This window comes from Papio anubis, chromosome 19, assembly GCF_008728515.1.
Source record: "Papio anubis isolate 15944 chromosome 19, Panubis1.0, whole genome shotgun sequence".
Classification (NCBI taxonomy): Eukaryota; Metazoa; Chordata; class Mammalia; order Primates; family Cercopithecidae; genus Papio; species Papio anubis.
The window spans coordinates 58,586,734-58,601,652 of record NC_044994.1 but is presented as its reverse complement, the minus strand read 5'-3'; the positions used below and the strand labels follow the sequence as shown (position 1 = coordinate 58,601,652).

Here is a 14,919-nt window from a genome sequence, read left to right as displayed (position 1 = left end):
ATGATAATCGTTTAAATACTGGAATACAAATTATAAATGAATTTCATATAATAGGCAATAAAATCAAGTATGGCACCTTTATTACAGACATTTATCAGTAAATCAAATATGAAAGAAATGCACAGCCCTGGCTATGCAGAAACTATGTTACTGATTAGCTGAGAAAACTCTTGGGAGGAGGAACCTATTTATAAAACAAAATCACAAAAGTTTTTGGATGCTCATTTTGTTTTACACTTAAGATAAAAATCTGCTAATGAGTTTCTATTTCTTCCTAATTTTGTGCCTAAGCTCTGTATTATTTGACTTGTCTATCTGTAGTGTAGATACGAAAGAGCTGTAAAAAGATGGAGAAGAGCCAACAACAGTGAAGTAGTAAAGTTGGAAGCTTCTGGAACATCAAAGAATTCCAGTGCTGGCAGAAAATGAAGAGTCATTGAGGAAAGGACTCTTTTTGCAACCTGTGGGAGATGTTCTCAGCAAGCTTTCAAAAGAGACAGCACTCTTGCATAGAATGAGAACCGGGAGTGTGTGAAGGGTGTAGTTGGAAGGGGTCACTTGTTATGGCAATACCCTTTACATAAAATTATGATGTAATAGGTATGCATGCAACACATAATGCAGTCACCACGTAATCATACTTCTTATGTCTAAAAAAAGAAGTCCTAAATGACAAATGATGTTTAACACTCAATTCATTTTCCACGGCTTGCTTCATGGTCAGGTGAGCTGTACCATCATTCTTACCCTGTACTTAGTTTAAAGCTCTGCTGCTGATGTCTTCAAATCCTTAATCATTTAAGAATAAAGGACCTGCATGTTCATTTTAAGTTACGAATTAGGTAGCCAGTCCTCCCATATATCACATAGACCCCAAAAAGTTATCTGTTTGCTTGCAGGTTACAAAATAAATAGATACACCTTAGAATGATCTTAAGTATGTTTAATGGAATAAATGTAATGTCCGTAATCCCCTAGTAAGTTTGTGGACACTATGAAGATAGGTGTTGAGAAGTTTGAAGGGAATGTGCTTTACCTTGTTTCCAGTGTCATGCTACCTTGCTTGTTAAAGTCAACCGTCAACACTGGGTTTTGCAACTACTCACATTCTAGCTTGGGGGAAGGAGAAATTGATGCAGAAAATACAGTTTCCCTCTGGTCATTCAGCCTGTAAATAGTGCTATAGATGAAAATTTGTGCTCTGAGATTTTAGTCATGTTATTTTCTTAGAAATTGAGAAGAAGAAATTTATAGAAATACACCTAACAGTGATGGCTTGTGCCTATGGTTACATAATTTTTATTTAGCATAATTTCAACATTTTTCCTGTCAAAATTTTACTTTCTGACCCAAAACCCTCAGATTTGAAGGAGAAATAATGTTATTTCTCACATATAAATGAATCAGACAGACATCAGGAAAGGAAGACTAACAAGACTAAGTGAACCTTGATTTACAATTCCCCATGCCCTTTAGGTCTGAAAACTTCCCATTTCTGTCAGAAAAACATGTAATTTATTTTTTCTCACAAGAAATGTACTCTACGTATTATAAATTAGCAGAGAGGAAAAAGATGCCCAGAATATCTCTGCATTAATGACCATGTAAAAAGAAGTTCCAGTGATTACCATAGTTACAGTATTAAAAAAAACTAAACTAAACTTTCCTCTTCTCTTGAAACACACAATCCCTTCAACTCTGAAATTAAAATCAGGTTTGAAGTATTAATAATGTAATCCTATGACATATACCATTGTCTAGTTGATCAACCGGTAAGGCTTTATCTCCATAGTGTTACATGGAAATCCTGTTATTCTGCTGCAAAGCCAAAATCACAAGCCAATCATTAGTAGCAGCAAAATATTTAATCCTTGAACTTAATACACGCTATTTTTGGACAAGTTATATAAGGCAGGAGTGTATGATTGTGAGCAAATTGTCAGGAACTTGTCAATGTCTTTTTAGGTTGTCAAGAGTAGGCATAGAAGGGAAGAGGTGGGTGTTTGAATTTAGGTTTCTCAGATCTATCATCCAGTCAAACAGAAGCACGCTTTCCACATTCACAGGATTCATATCATAAATCAAATACTTTCATTTACTTCTCCTTTAATACTTGCTTAATCATGACTGTTTCTTCCTTGTTAGACTTTCCATGTGGTTTCCAAGCCCCATCTCTACACTGGTATAAAATATGCATTCCATCTCTATGAAAGCTCTAATGAATGAGCTAAGATTGAATTTACTTCTCTGTTCATGCACATTACAATGGTCATTCCCAAAAGGTGTTCATGAGAATAAATTAATATTGCCCTTTTTATAAATATGAAAAACAAGATCAATGACATTAAAATATTCATTTAGGATTACAGGTACTGATGAATATTCATAATCATAAATTTATATATTTGAATAATTCTAACTCCATGATAAAGGCAAAATTATTTTTAAAAAGAGAAAACATGGATTTTCACAGTGATTAAAAAAATCAGTGTTATTCACACCCGCCTGTGTGAATCAGTAATATTCACACCCACCCGCCCTTCCCTACACACACAGGACCAGAAAAACTGAATACATTAAAATATCAATTAATAACCAAGATAACAATGTCCCATGGTATAGTCAATGTAAACGGTTTCAGCTTAAAAGCAAAACAGAACAAACCAACTACATATTCTATCCATACCACTTTTCAACCCAGTACAAATTGTTCCCCCAAATTAAAAAATAGATATATTTAGTTTCGCTTTTGATTTGGCAGATCATCACCCTAACTGTTATGTTTAAACTTATTTCCCTGAGAAAAGTACCATCTGGAAGAATAAACTGAAACTACTACCTATTATATTACATGGCAGAGTGGTTTCTGTTTGAGATGTAAAGATTACCATGTATAATTTCCTGTGTGAATGAAAACACAAAACAAAACACAAGTAAAACTCTGAGGTAAAGTATCAAAATTTCCTTAAGCATTCAGGAGATAGAAACTGAAATACTTTTGAATATATAGCATTATTTTTCATTTTGTTAAGACACTGATGACTAAAATAAAATATTTTAAATGGTGATAAATCCTCAATAATATGACGCTTACCAAAGTAGACATATTGGGAGAAGCAGAATAAAATAGTATGTTATTAGTGTCAACTATATTTAGAAATAATCATATTAATTGTAAGAAACAAACAAATTATGACTCTACAAGAATGTCACATTTCAATTTTTACCTGTCTTTGGCTCCACTGAGAAGTATGGCTGTCCTTGCAGAATACTGTAGACCACTCTGGCACTGTTGCCATACGTAGGATCATCAGCATCTGTCGCTGTCACTTGTACCACTGAGGTCCCTAGACGCCAATCCCAAAACCACTGAATTAAAAACTTCCAAATACCACAAAACAAAATAACTTACAAAATGTTACTGATTCCACATTAAGCTTATTTGAAATTTTTCATTTATCTTTTTCAAGGCACATAAAAAAATTGATACCGTATTATTTTAAAATAAACCAGCTCCAAAGAGATGACAGATATTAACAAAACCCTTGAAATATTTAAGGGATAAGAAAATATTCTGGCAAAAAAAAAAAAATACCATCGATGATGCACATTAGGCTGGGATATACTCCGAATCGGATGGGACTGAAACTTTAGGTGTCTCATCCATTGGGTTCAGGTAATATATTTTCATCAAGAGCAGCTTCTATAAGACTCAATCACTGTCTAGAAAACAGCATGATAACAGCATCTTGGACACTTGAATCATTGCAGGTACAAAAATGTCATGGTTAAGATGATCCAGATAGAAACCAAAATGTCATTAACTGGTAAAGAATATTTGATGCACCTAACTGGATATTAGGTGGCTACCCTATCTCCTTGGGATTTTTTAAAATTTTCTCTGCCAATTGATTTAAAAACAAAACAGGAAATGAAAATTTAAACCAAACCTCTTCGGCAACTTTAAAAATTGCATAGATAGGTTTTTGGTTGTTACATATGATGTACAACATATGATGTTACATATGAAATGTTGTATTCTTTCTTCATTTACTATGTATTCACACATTCAATATGGAAAGCATTTCTTCTGATCTGTTATTTTTTTCCATTTGGAATGTAATCTTTAAAATATCAGAAAGACTCATGTTTGCTTAGTTTATATATTTAGTTATATACTATTATTTAGTAAATATCCTGTCTTTTAAATATGGAACAGGTCCCTTTCTTCATGTATTCTTTAAGTCCTAGTTTGTTTCAAATAATTACCTGAATATGACATTTTAAAGCTAACATATTTTTAGATTGATTTCTATGTAAATATCTCTTTCAAAATGCCTTAAGCAAGTCATTAATGTCCACTTTGCTATAAATCCACTTTATTTTCTATATATATTTCATTGCCAATTCCATTTTCTTTAAAATTATGTGGAAATTATGAAAGTTAAGTGTACAGTACTATTCTTTAAACCATAAAGTTTTATTTATTTTATTTTATATTTTGAGACGGAGTTTCACTCTTCTGCCCAGGTTGGAGTGCAATGGCACAGTCTCGGCTCACTGTAACCTCTGCCTCCCGGGTTCAAGTGATTCTGCTGCTTCAGCCTCCTGAGTAGCTGGAATTACAGGCATATGCCACCATGCCCAGCTAATTTTGTATTTTTAATAGAGACAGGGTTTCTCCATGTTGGTCAGGCTGGTCTCGAACTCCCGACTTCAGGTTATCCGCCTGCCTCAGCCTCCCAAAGTGCTGGGATTCCAGGTGTGAGCCACCACACCCAGCCTGAAGTTTTTTATTTTATGGACTTAGATGATTGTGCTCTGCAGATATCTGGTGGGGCCAAGATGGTAAATAATGAGTATTTTTAAATCTTTTTTAAGAATTAAATTTTGAATATTTTAAATGTTATAATAAATTACATTGATGTTCTCTCTTTCCTCTATATGTATCAGCTTTACAATATTTATTTTGGTAATATTCCTAAGTATGATTTTGCTACTTCATTTTAAAAGAAAGAAAACAATTTTAAACCAAATAATAAAAACTAAACTTCAGTAAGTTTGGCTATGAACAATAATACTTTTTTTTCCTGAAAAGTTCATTATCTCATTTAACACATATAGACACACAAACCAGATAACACACACACATATTCACAAATAAATTTAAACTTGCCATGCCTGTCTATGTTCTTCTGGCAATAAACAAAATATCCTAAAGGCTTACTAGTGTGTTTAAAATTTTAGGATTAGTTAACATCTAATAAAAAAAGATCCCTGGATATTAAACACTGAAAACCTGCATGGCCTATATCATACTATTTGATGGTTATTATACTTGGTTAGACTTAAGCACTTTGATTAACTGTAGTGTTTGATAAACTGTAAGTCCATACAACATATGTTATGTAGTTTAGGTATTCCATGTTCTATGTCCCAATTTTTATATTAACTTAATTGTCTGAATCAGTGTCAGATAAACCCTGAAGACATCTGAAAATAATTTTCTGAGAAAGTTCCGAACCCATTTGAATCAGCCAAGTAAATAATTTAAATATAAATTATTTAAGCACTGCGATATGGGCCAGGTGCAGTGGCTCACGCCTGTAATCCCAGCACTTTGGAAGACTGAGTCGGGCAGATCACGAGGTCAAGAGATCGAGATCATCCTGGCCAAAATGGTGGAACCCCATTTCTACTAAAAATACAAAAATTAGCTGGGCGTGGTGGTGTACGCCTGTAGTCCCAGTTACTCAGGAGGCTGAGGCAAGAGAATTGCTTGAACCTGGGAGGCGGAAGTTGCAGTGAGTCGAGATCATGCCACTGCACTCCAGTCTGTAAACACAGCAAGACTCTGTCTCAAAAAAAAAAAAAAAAAAAGAAAGAAAAGAAAAGAAAAGAAAAAATAAAGAAAAGCAAAAAGGTATTGTGATATGAAACAGCATGACTATCAATGACTATTACACACACTTAAATAACATAAGTTATTTAACTTATAACATATATTAAGTGTGCATAATAGTCATGCTGTTTCATGTCAGAGTACCATCAAAATCAAAACGACAGTGCACTATTAGATTTTTTTTTTTTTTTTTGAGATGGAGTCTTGCTCTGTCTCTCAGGCAGGAGTGCAGTGGCGAGATCTTAGCTCACTGCAATCTTTGCTTCTAGGGTTCCCGCCATTCTCCTGCCTCAGCCTCCCGAGTAGCTGGGACTACAGGTGCCCGCCACCACGCTCAGCTAATTTTTTGTATTTTTAGTAGACACAGGGTTTCACTCTGTTAGCCAGGATGGTCTCGATCCCCTGACCTCGTGATCCGCCCATCTCTGCCTCCCAAAGTGCTGGGATTACAGGCATGAGCCACTGCACCTGGCCACTATTAGCTTCTACAACAAAAAGTTCACATCTACACAATTTGCATATCTATATTCTATATGGGAAAGGAAAACACTGGCAAGCCAATGAAGAACAACCAAAATGTCCATGAGAACTAGGAGTATGAAGTTGAATTAAATTGCTCAAACACATCTCAAAAATTCCTTATTTACCAAACATTACTAATTTGGGGAGGAAGATGTGCCCTTTCTTTTTTCTAAAATCTTCAATATTTTGTAACAGTTACTGTTGCTGCTGCTCTTGTTGGTAAGCAGGAACAGCAGAAAGCACTTGGAAGGTGTGGATGGTAGTGAGGAAGAGTGAACACACCTGTTTGGTCACAGAAATGCTAGCAATGCTTACATATGTGCTAATTATAGTAAGATCATGCCACTATGGTTCAAATTCTTCCTGGCCACAAACATTGATTCTTCTGTCTCTTTGTCATTTGGCATTTGCCTAGCAGCTAGAGGCATGGTGGTGCCCCAAATAATTTCCCCTCTCTCTTCTAATAGGAACAGAAATTTAGGGCCACTAGACTGCGATCCCTTTAAGAGCACACATTATACACATCTTTGCAACCCCACTCCTCAGGGTCGTAGGTATGTTGATTGTATGATTGGATGAATGAAATGACCTTTAAAAAAAATAAATCACATTGGTTAAAATGTCCATGTATTAAAATACAAGTTCCATTATTATTTTAAATAAACTTCCTATTTCAATATTAAAAACAGCAGGAAATTAATATATAAATCAATCCATCTCTCACCCAGTCTCGTAACTTTTTATTTTTTTTTGTAAGATTGCCTACACTTAAATTACATGCTGGCTGTAAACTATTCCAAAAGTACTTGAATAAATGAAATTTAAAAGAGAATTTCTATTATTCGATATAAATAAAGTACACACTAGAAGTACTTTACTTGCTATCTTTCTAGTAATGGTGCAATGACAAAAGGCCTTTGAACAAAAAAGCCTTCATTTTGTAAAATATATATCTCCAAATGGGTATCTCCTTACCATTGCTATAAATTCACTATAAATTTTCATTCATTTAAGTTTTTGGATAATTTTTTTTTAATTAATGGTGGCATGGACACATGGCAGGGAACAACACACACTGGGGCCTGTTGAAGGGTTGGGGGAGGAGGGAGAGCATCAGGAAGAGTAATTTAGGGATGCTGGGCTTAATACTTAGGTGATGGGATAATCTGTGCAGCAAACCACCATGGCACACGTTTACCTATCTAACCTGCACATCTGCACATATATCCCTGAACTTAAAATTTTGAAATAATCAGTGGTGGTATGTGGATGGCCATTTGTAGGTTCAATTATACTCATTACAATTAAACAGATCAGCCGATCCAAATATTAGCCTGGCTAGCCATCAATGGCCTTCTTGATACACTGGCCATAGAGAGATGTTTAGAACAATGAATCAATATCTTAATATCATGGAAAGAAAAGTAAAAGATCATCACTGGCCTGTGTCTGGAAGAATTCTATTTGTTAACCTCTGAGGCATCACTGTAATCATTTAAAAATGTAAATAAATATCAAGTTAAAAAAATGTAAGAGTAAAGTAATTTCCTGAAAACACTGAAATAGCTGTACAAAAACAATTTCCTAATTTTCCATACAAATAAATAAATAAGTGAAGTTAATGGATACTGGCCACCAACATGTCTCAAACGTTTCCCTCACCCTAACTGACAATTGCTACGTACATACAGTCTATTCAGTACTTAAGGATGATTTAATTTTAAATAAAAAACTCCCCAAATCAGCCACAGCCTACAAAGCAGATTGTTCTTTACTTACCCACAGGAGACATTTCTGGAACTCCTGCCGTGTATGGGCCATCCAAAAATTTGGGTTCGTTGTCGTTGATATCTTGAATTTTGATGACAAACTCCGACTCGGGCTCCACGGGTTTGTTGGTGAGCCTGTCCAGAGCTTGAGCTCGGAGCGTGTAGTAGGCCTGCTCCTCACGATCCAGTCTCTTGGTGGCATGAATATCCCCAGTGTTCTCATCAATAATGAAAATGGAACTTGCCCCTTCGCCTGACAAGATGTATTTGATGGAACCATCTCCTTTATCAACATCAGAGTGAAGCTGGTGAAAAATTCATGTGAGATGAGATTAACTTACAAGAGAGTCAGCGATACGGAGATATGTAAAAATAATTCTTATGTCAGGTAGGAGTACACGAAATTTTATTGTTCTTGGAAAGATAAGCTGAATGCTTATTGTGCACAGCAGAAAGGCTATGAGAATGTGTCAGCTTGTACTTGTGAGCAAGACAATTTCATTTCTTCCTGTAAACAGTCACATTTCCAAAGGTATCTTATATCAGTCCCAAAGTTGGGAACTGATTGTAGTGTTATTTTTTATTTGATCTGTCCTTGCCAGTTTTAGCCATCTTCTTTGAACAGAGCAGGCATTCAGTAAACATGTATAATTGATTGATTTGATCTACTCCAAGCAAAGAAACTTTCTATAGAACATTTGTAAATCTAGTTCCAACATACCATTTAATACGCTTAAAAAACCCCCATATTATTTAAGGGTGCCCTTCTCTCCCTCCTTCCTGCCCTGTCCCAACTCACACTCCTTTCTGTGATTAACGAGTATGGCTGGATGTCCAGTCTCTAAATCTGTCTCCAAATCCTGTTCTGTATTTTAAAAATTGGAGCTGAAAAAAAATGACACAGCTCTCTCAAGTAGGAATTTTAAATCAATACACGCATGGGACTTCAGCTAAACCCTTTCTTGAAATACCAAGAATTGCATTCGACTTGCATGATTAAGCACAGCATCAGCAGCACAGCAGTCCCTCCAGATTTGCGTTTCACATCTGGAGCTGTCCCTGCTGTATGTCAGAACATTATGCTGAACACAGGAACCTCAGGAAACTCAGACGTAATTACACATTTTCCTGAACTTCATAACCTGAGAAACGCGCTACTCAATACGTCATCTCAACAATCTTTCACCCCCTATAACTGCCATCATTCTGGGCTTTGGTTAATATGAATGTAAAATCCAATTTACCAAATAATAAAGCTTTTCGCTGCCCTTCAGAACTACGTTTGCATTTTTTAAAAGACAAGGTGCTAAAGAGATATAAAATATGAAAAAAAAAAAAAACACCGAGGAAAGTATGGACACAGTACATTTTCATCCTTCCCTGGTAGCTGTTGAGGACATAGCTTTTTGTACCTTGAATTTCTGTAAATGATTGTTTTACTGCACTGTAACAGCTGTGTTTATCCTCTGCTTACAAGTACTTGAATACCTGATTTATCTTTTGGTTTCGATAGGACTACATAATACAAAAAGTATATTTCTGGCACCAGTTATAATTTAATTTTTTTCAGTGTGAATTATCTAGTGGATCCTAAGCCATACGTTTATTCAGTGTACGGAAAAGGTGTGTTCTTCAACTATTGTGAATTATTTAACTTTCTTAAGTCATTTTAAGGGTTATGATTATATATGTAACTCCCTCTAATTTATAATACAAAGGGTGAAATATGAGAATTATTATAGTTTTAATTATTAAGAACTTCCTAGATGTCAGTCACTATGCTTAACATTCTTTTTTTTTTTAACAAAACAATACTTTTATTTTAGGTTCGGAGGTACATGTGAAGGTTTGTTACATGGGTAAAACATTATTTACATAGTAACTCATTCAATATTCACATTTGCCCTTAATCCTACTAACAAATGAGGAAACTGAGGTAGAAAAAGGCTAAGAACCTTGCCTGAAGTGGCCCAGCCAACTCTGGCAGACACAGGATTATGAAAACCGGCAGGCTGGTCTAAAGCCCACATCCCCACTCCCTATAATGAGATCCAGCCTCCAGGATAGGAACTGTTGTGCTGTCTGCTAGGGTCTTCAAGAGTTGATGCAAAGGGGAATGTGAGGAAAGAAGGGAATATGCAACCAACCCCACCTGATCACCCCCCAAATCTTCAAAAAGCTCAGTGCTTCGAGTGGTTTCCATCTGTACGTTTTATGACTTACCAACAGGGTCCCTTCTTGCCATTACATAACAATAAACTCCACCACACTCAGTAGCACATAGCGAAAAACTTGACTCCCAAGACAAATGCAGATGATGGATGAAAACAAGTTGTTTTTAAAACAAGCTTCCAGTCCCTGGGCCGCTCAAATGCTCAATGCTGCTCTCCTAAGGCTCCCTCACCCTCATCTGTGCTCCCATGGGGCGGCAGCTGGTGGCAACTTATCTACACGTTACTGCTGACAGTGGCGTGCAATGTTAGAACATCCAGAAGACCACAAGAAATATCAATTATACATGAGTCATGTCTTTAATCAAAGCTTTTTTACACTGAAATCACATGAACGATTTTCATTTACAGAACAAAACCTTATGATTCATTTACCTAATTCCTACCAGCTGATCACTGTTTTCGTGGCATGGTGCTACAGTGTCCCTGTGGCATTCCAAGTATGAGAAACAAAACAAATCTATTTTCAAGAAAAATCACTAAGTAAGTCCTGACTGTGAACTTCAACCTGAGCTCTGACGCCGCATTTTATTAAACATTATGGGGTTGTCAGTTGTTCTCCATTACTGACAGCATCAGAACTTAAAAAAGTTTCATACTGCTGGATTCTCCAATCATTCAACAATCAAATTCTTCCTCTTCTACTACCTTCCCGTGCCCCACCCATGCCCCACCACCCCCAGCCCCGCACACATCCTGTTTCAGGAGCCCTAAACTTTACTATTCTTCCCATCGCTGACAATTTTCTCCCAGCTGGTACCATCACTAGGCTTCTAACCACTGCCAAAATTCACAAGCAGAAAATTGCTTGGAGCCTATGTTCAGTGTCTTTGCAAAGTTACTGTAAGCATCTGTGGTTAAAAGGGACCAACTTTGAATTGTTAAAATGGGTACATAATTATCTGAGGCATTCAGACATTTAATCTGTGAGACTTTGTGCATTTTACTAATCCTAATAGGTGGAGTGAAACCCACACTCTTAGTAAAAAACTCCTCTCTCTTTGATGAAAAAGAATGCTCAGCAAAGAAGAAAAATGTTCTCAAGTAGAGAAATAGCAAATCACGTTCTTAAGTTGACAAGTGTCTATGCAGGCACGTGCACGCTCACGGACACACACACACATGCATGGACACATGCATAGACACCTTTGAGAATAACTATAACAACCCGAACAGAAAAATGTTACTCTCCGCTGTGAAAACCTTTGACCAAGAAAAAAACAAACTATGTTCCTATAAAATGGTAAATAAGTACATAAGCAAAAGAAACAATGCCACCAAAGACAAGTATTTGTGCTCTATTTGGGGGCAGAACAGCGAATCACCTAAGTCTATTCTACTCACAAATACCCTTGCAAATGTGAACCTGAGATTAGCCTAAACAATAATAAAAAAAAATATTAATAAGCAGATAAAATTTACCTTTACTGCCTGGGTTCCTAAATCATTTTCAAAGTATTTGTTTTGACTTCAAAGTAACTATTTACAGATTTTATTTTTTCAAATGAGCACAAAACATGAGAGGCATAGAAGCTTAGTTGAATCTAGCTCATGATAAGGCAACAGATAAGTTGAGGAGGAGGTACGATTATGTAAATCCTGTGTCATTATGTCAGCATTATGTATTAATATGTAAGAAATATCAGACTCTCATAAACTACATAGACCATGAATGCAAATTACATTTTACATGTACCCTAAAATATATCTGTGAATAATCCATTAATGTTCCATCAGGCCCTGCTTCATAGAGCAACCCCCACCATGAGTCTATTGTATCCGAGCCCTTTTTCATTCATTCTGAACTATAATCCTAGTTCAGAATCATCAAACCTTTCACTTGGGCTATTGCAAAACATCTCAATTATTTTTTAATTTAATAACTCACATTGTCTAGGCTGTCAGAATCAAATTATTTCCTCTAAAACATATATTAAATTCTATCACACCCCTCATTAAATATGTTTTTGTCCACAAGAGTATCTTTATTGATAAGTGCTGAAAGATAACACTGAGATATCATAATATATCATATTTGCACAACAATGTTAGCTCTGAAGGACTTTCATGATGGATCAGCCCCTGGGCATGGCCTGGAACTTCCGGATGGTCCAGCCAATTGTGGCTGATTATTCTAGGAAGCATCTATTGCTATGTTTATGCTCATTTTAGAGCCTATGGAAAGTACATCTGTGCTATTTCAAAGTGTATGGAACATTTACTGGGCTGACTCTTGATCCTCCTTCTTTGGCCTTTTCAGCATGCTCACCAAATATATTTAATTGCTTCCCATGGTCTATGGATTTAATCGAAAATTCTAGGCATGAGTCCCAATCCGATTCCATTCTATCTCCCTGGCCTTGTTTTTCCACCACATCTCACAGTGTAGTCTATGGTCCAAGCGTGCTGGACTAGTTCTCACTGCCTGAGCATAGCAAGCATTTCCCATGCTTCCCAACACACCCACTCACAGACATCCAATTCAGCTCGATGCAAGTGCCCTTTTTCTGAAGTTTTACAACTGTCCTGTTAATTTCCCATAGTTTCTTATTTCAATTTCTATGATAGAATTCATTTAATTCTGCTTTATATTGAAACCCTAGTTATTTTTATATTCAACTTTAATTTATAAACTCCTTAAGAACTAAGTTCTTTTTATCACTATGTGATAAACAGACTTAATAAAGTCTGTTGTATTAAATTTGGTAAATTTATAATCCACTTTGTAAAATAGCAGTATTTGTTTTATTTCAATTTCTGTCCTTGTAAGTTTTAATAGCTTTTTAAAGAAAAACAAAACAAAACAAAACAAAAAACATCCTATATCTCTGGTTTGTTCTCCATAATCCTCTGAACCACTTAGATGGAGTTCAGATGCCTTGCTTTGTTGCTCATGGTAACACTTAGTGTATGATTTTGTACTTTCACACTTACATGTTTTTGTTCCCCAGGAGACGGAGCCCTGGTAGAAACAGGCATCTTTCTTATTCCTGTTTCCTCAGCTTTTATACAGTAGTTCTCTCTCCCTTTTTTTCTCTCTCTCATAAATACACAGACATACACACATGCACGTGTGTTAAGGGAGGGTTGAAACCCACTTGCACGTCCTTGGCTGCCAGAATATCCATTACCTTCATTAAATTTTTATCCACCTTATTTTTAAATTTAAGATTGTAGAGACCAAAACTAAAAGAGCAACGCACTGATGTTCTGGTGATCTTTTTACATCTATATAACCAGATTACACTTGATATGAACTACCCGGTCTACCACTTTCAATTTATCTGCTTAAATAAAAGTCTGAAAATGGAAAACATCCTCTATTTAGGAGATGAAGGTGAAAAAAAAAATCAATTCAGTTTATTAATCAACTTTTCTTTCCTCTAGTACTTCTTAAATTCTGCTTGTTATTTGATCTTACTGTTGATCTTGTCTTTACTACCTAAAGCTTAGCCATGTAAAATGGAGACCAATATATTCACACTTGAACTTGCATAATTGTGACCAGTACTTGAGATGATACAGTGGACTAGGATTCATAAAGGTAAATTATTGTAATGTTAGAGTTGCACTTTTTGATGTCTTTGCCTTTGAAAAAAATACCAAATTTTCATGCCACAGAAAGACCATCTACAAACATAAGGTGAAATTTTATGAAAGAGATAATACGTATTGTGAAAGCTTTAACATTAATAAATGAAACTAGAAACTAAAGCCTCTGTGATGCTCACTGACTTATTTACAATAAGGATGACAATAATTGCAGCTTTGTATTAAATGTTTCCTTATAATGAACGTTGGAATAAGAAAAAATACATTGTAATATAAATAAAACACATACTGGTGCTATTGCATTTGTGTCAAAAAAATGAAGTAATGCTAGCAAAGTAAAAAATGTGTTTTTCAGAGCAGTAAGTTAATCAATCTGAGAGTGATTTGTATTAAATATTAATAAAGTATTAAAAGTAAATTTTACCACTGATTTACTTATTATAGATTCCTGACTTTTAAAATTTAAAAGTGTATTCCAGATTATTAGAACCCATGCAGGGTAAGTCTATTAAAATTTTACAAGTTTACAATTACAAGTACAGAAAGTAGATTTAAACAATGATTGGCAGAAGTATAACTGCCTGAATATACATATGATAAACAAATTTTCTTTTCTCATAATGTCTTTTAATAAATATTTTCCACATACCACTGGATATGTTGCAATTATCAAGCTGTTGAAGAAATGTTATAGATGAAAACAAATGTATGAGTCATTTCTTTCTGCTTGAAGTATTCCTAATTTATAATTATTACTGGAATTCAAGGTAATGGAACACAATTTACTTGTAAAGCATCTCTAATGAAGACAGTGGTTTAAGAAGTAAAGATATTGTTTAACAAACAGGAATAAAGGAAAGAAATATAACTCAGGAAGTACATGGGTAATGGTAATATTGCTGAAAAATTCATTTCTTCTATTAAGTAATAAAAAGAAAAAAAT

The 14,919-nt window shown here is 35.2% G+C and overlaps 1 protein-coding gene across 3 annotated transcripts in view; it reads right to left on the bottom strand.

Annotated features, from left to right (window-relative positions):
* CDH7 (cadherin 7) overlaps positions 1 to 14,919 on the bottom strand; it is a 135,807-nt gene that overhangs the window by 72,746 nt on the left and 48,142 nt on the right. For all 3 annotated transcript variants that reach the window (XM_021930206.2, XM_021930207.2, XM_021930208.2), the window contains exons 3-4: positions 8,204 to 8,498; positions 3,228 to 3,347 (exon numbers count right to left, since the gene is read on the bottom strand). In XM_021930206.2, coding sequence (XP_021785898.2) covers positions 3,228 to 3,347; positions 8,204 to 8,498 — 415 coding nt within the window. The remainder of the gene's footprint in view (positions 1 to 3,227; positions 3,348 to 8,203; positions 8,499 to 14,919) is intronic.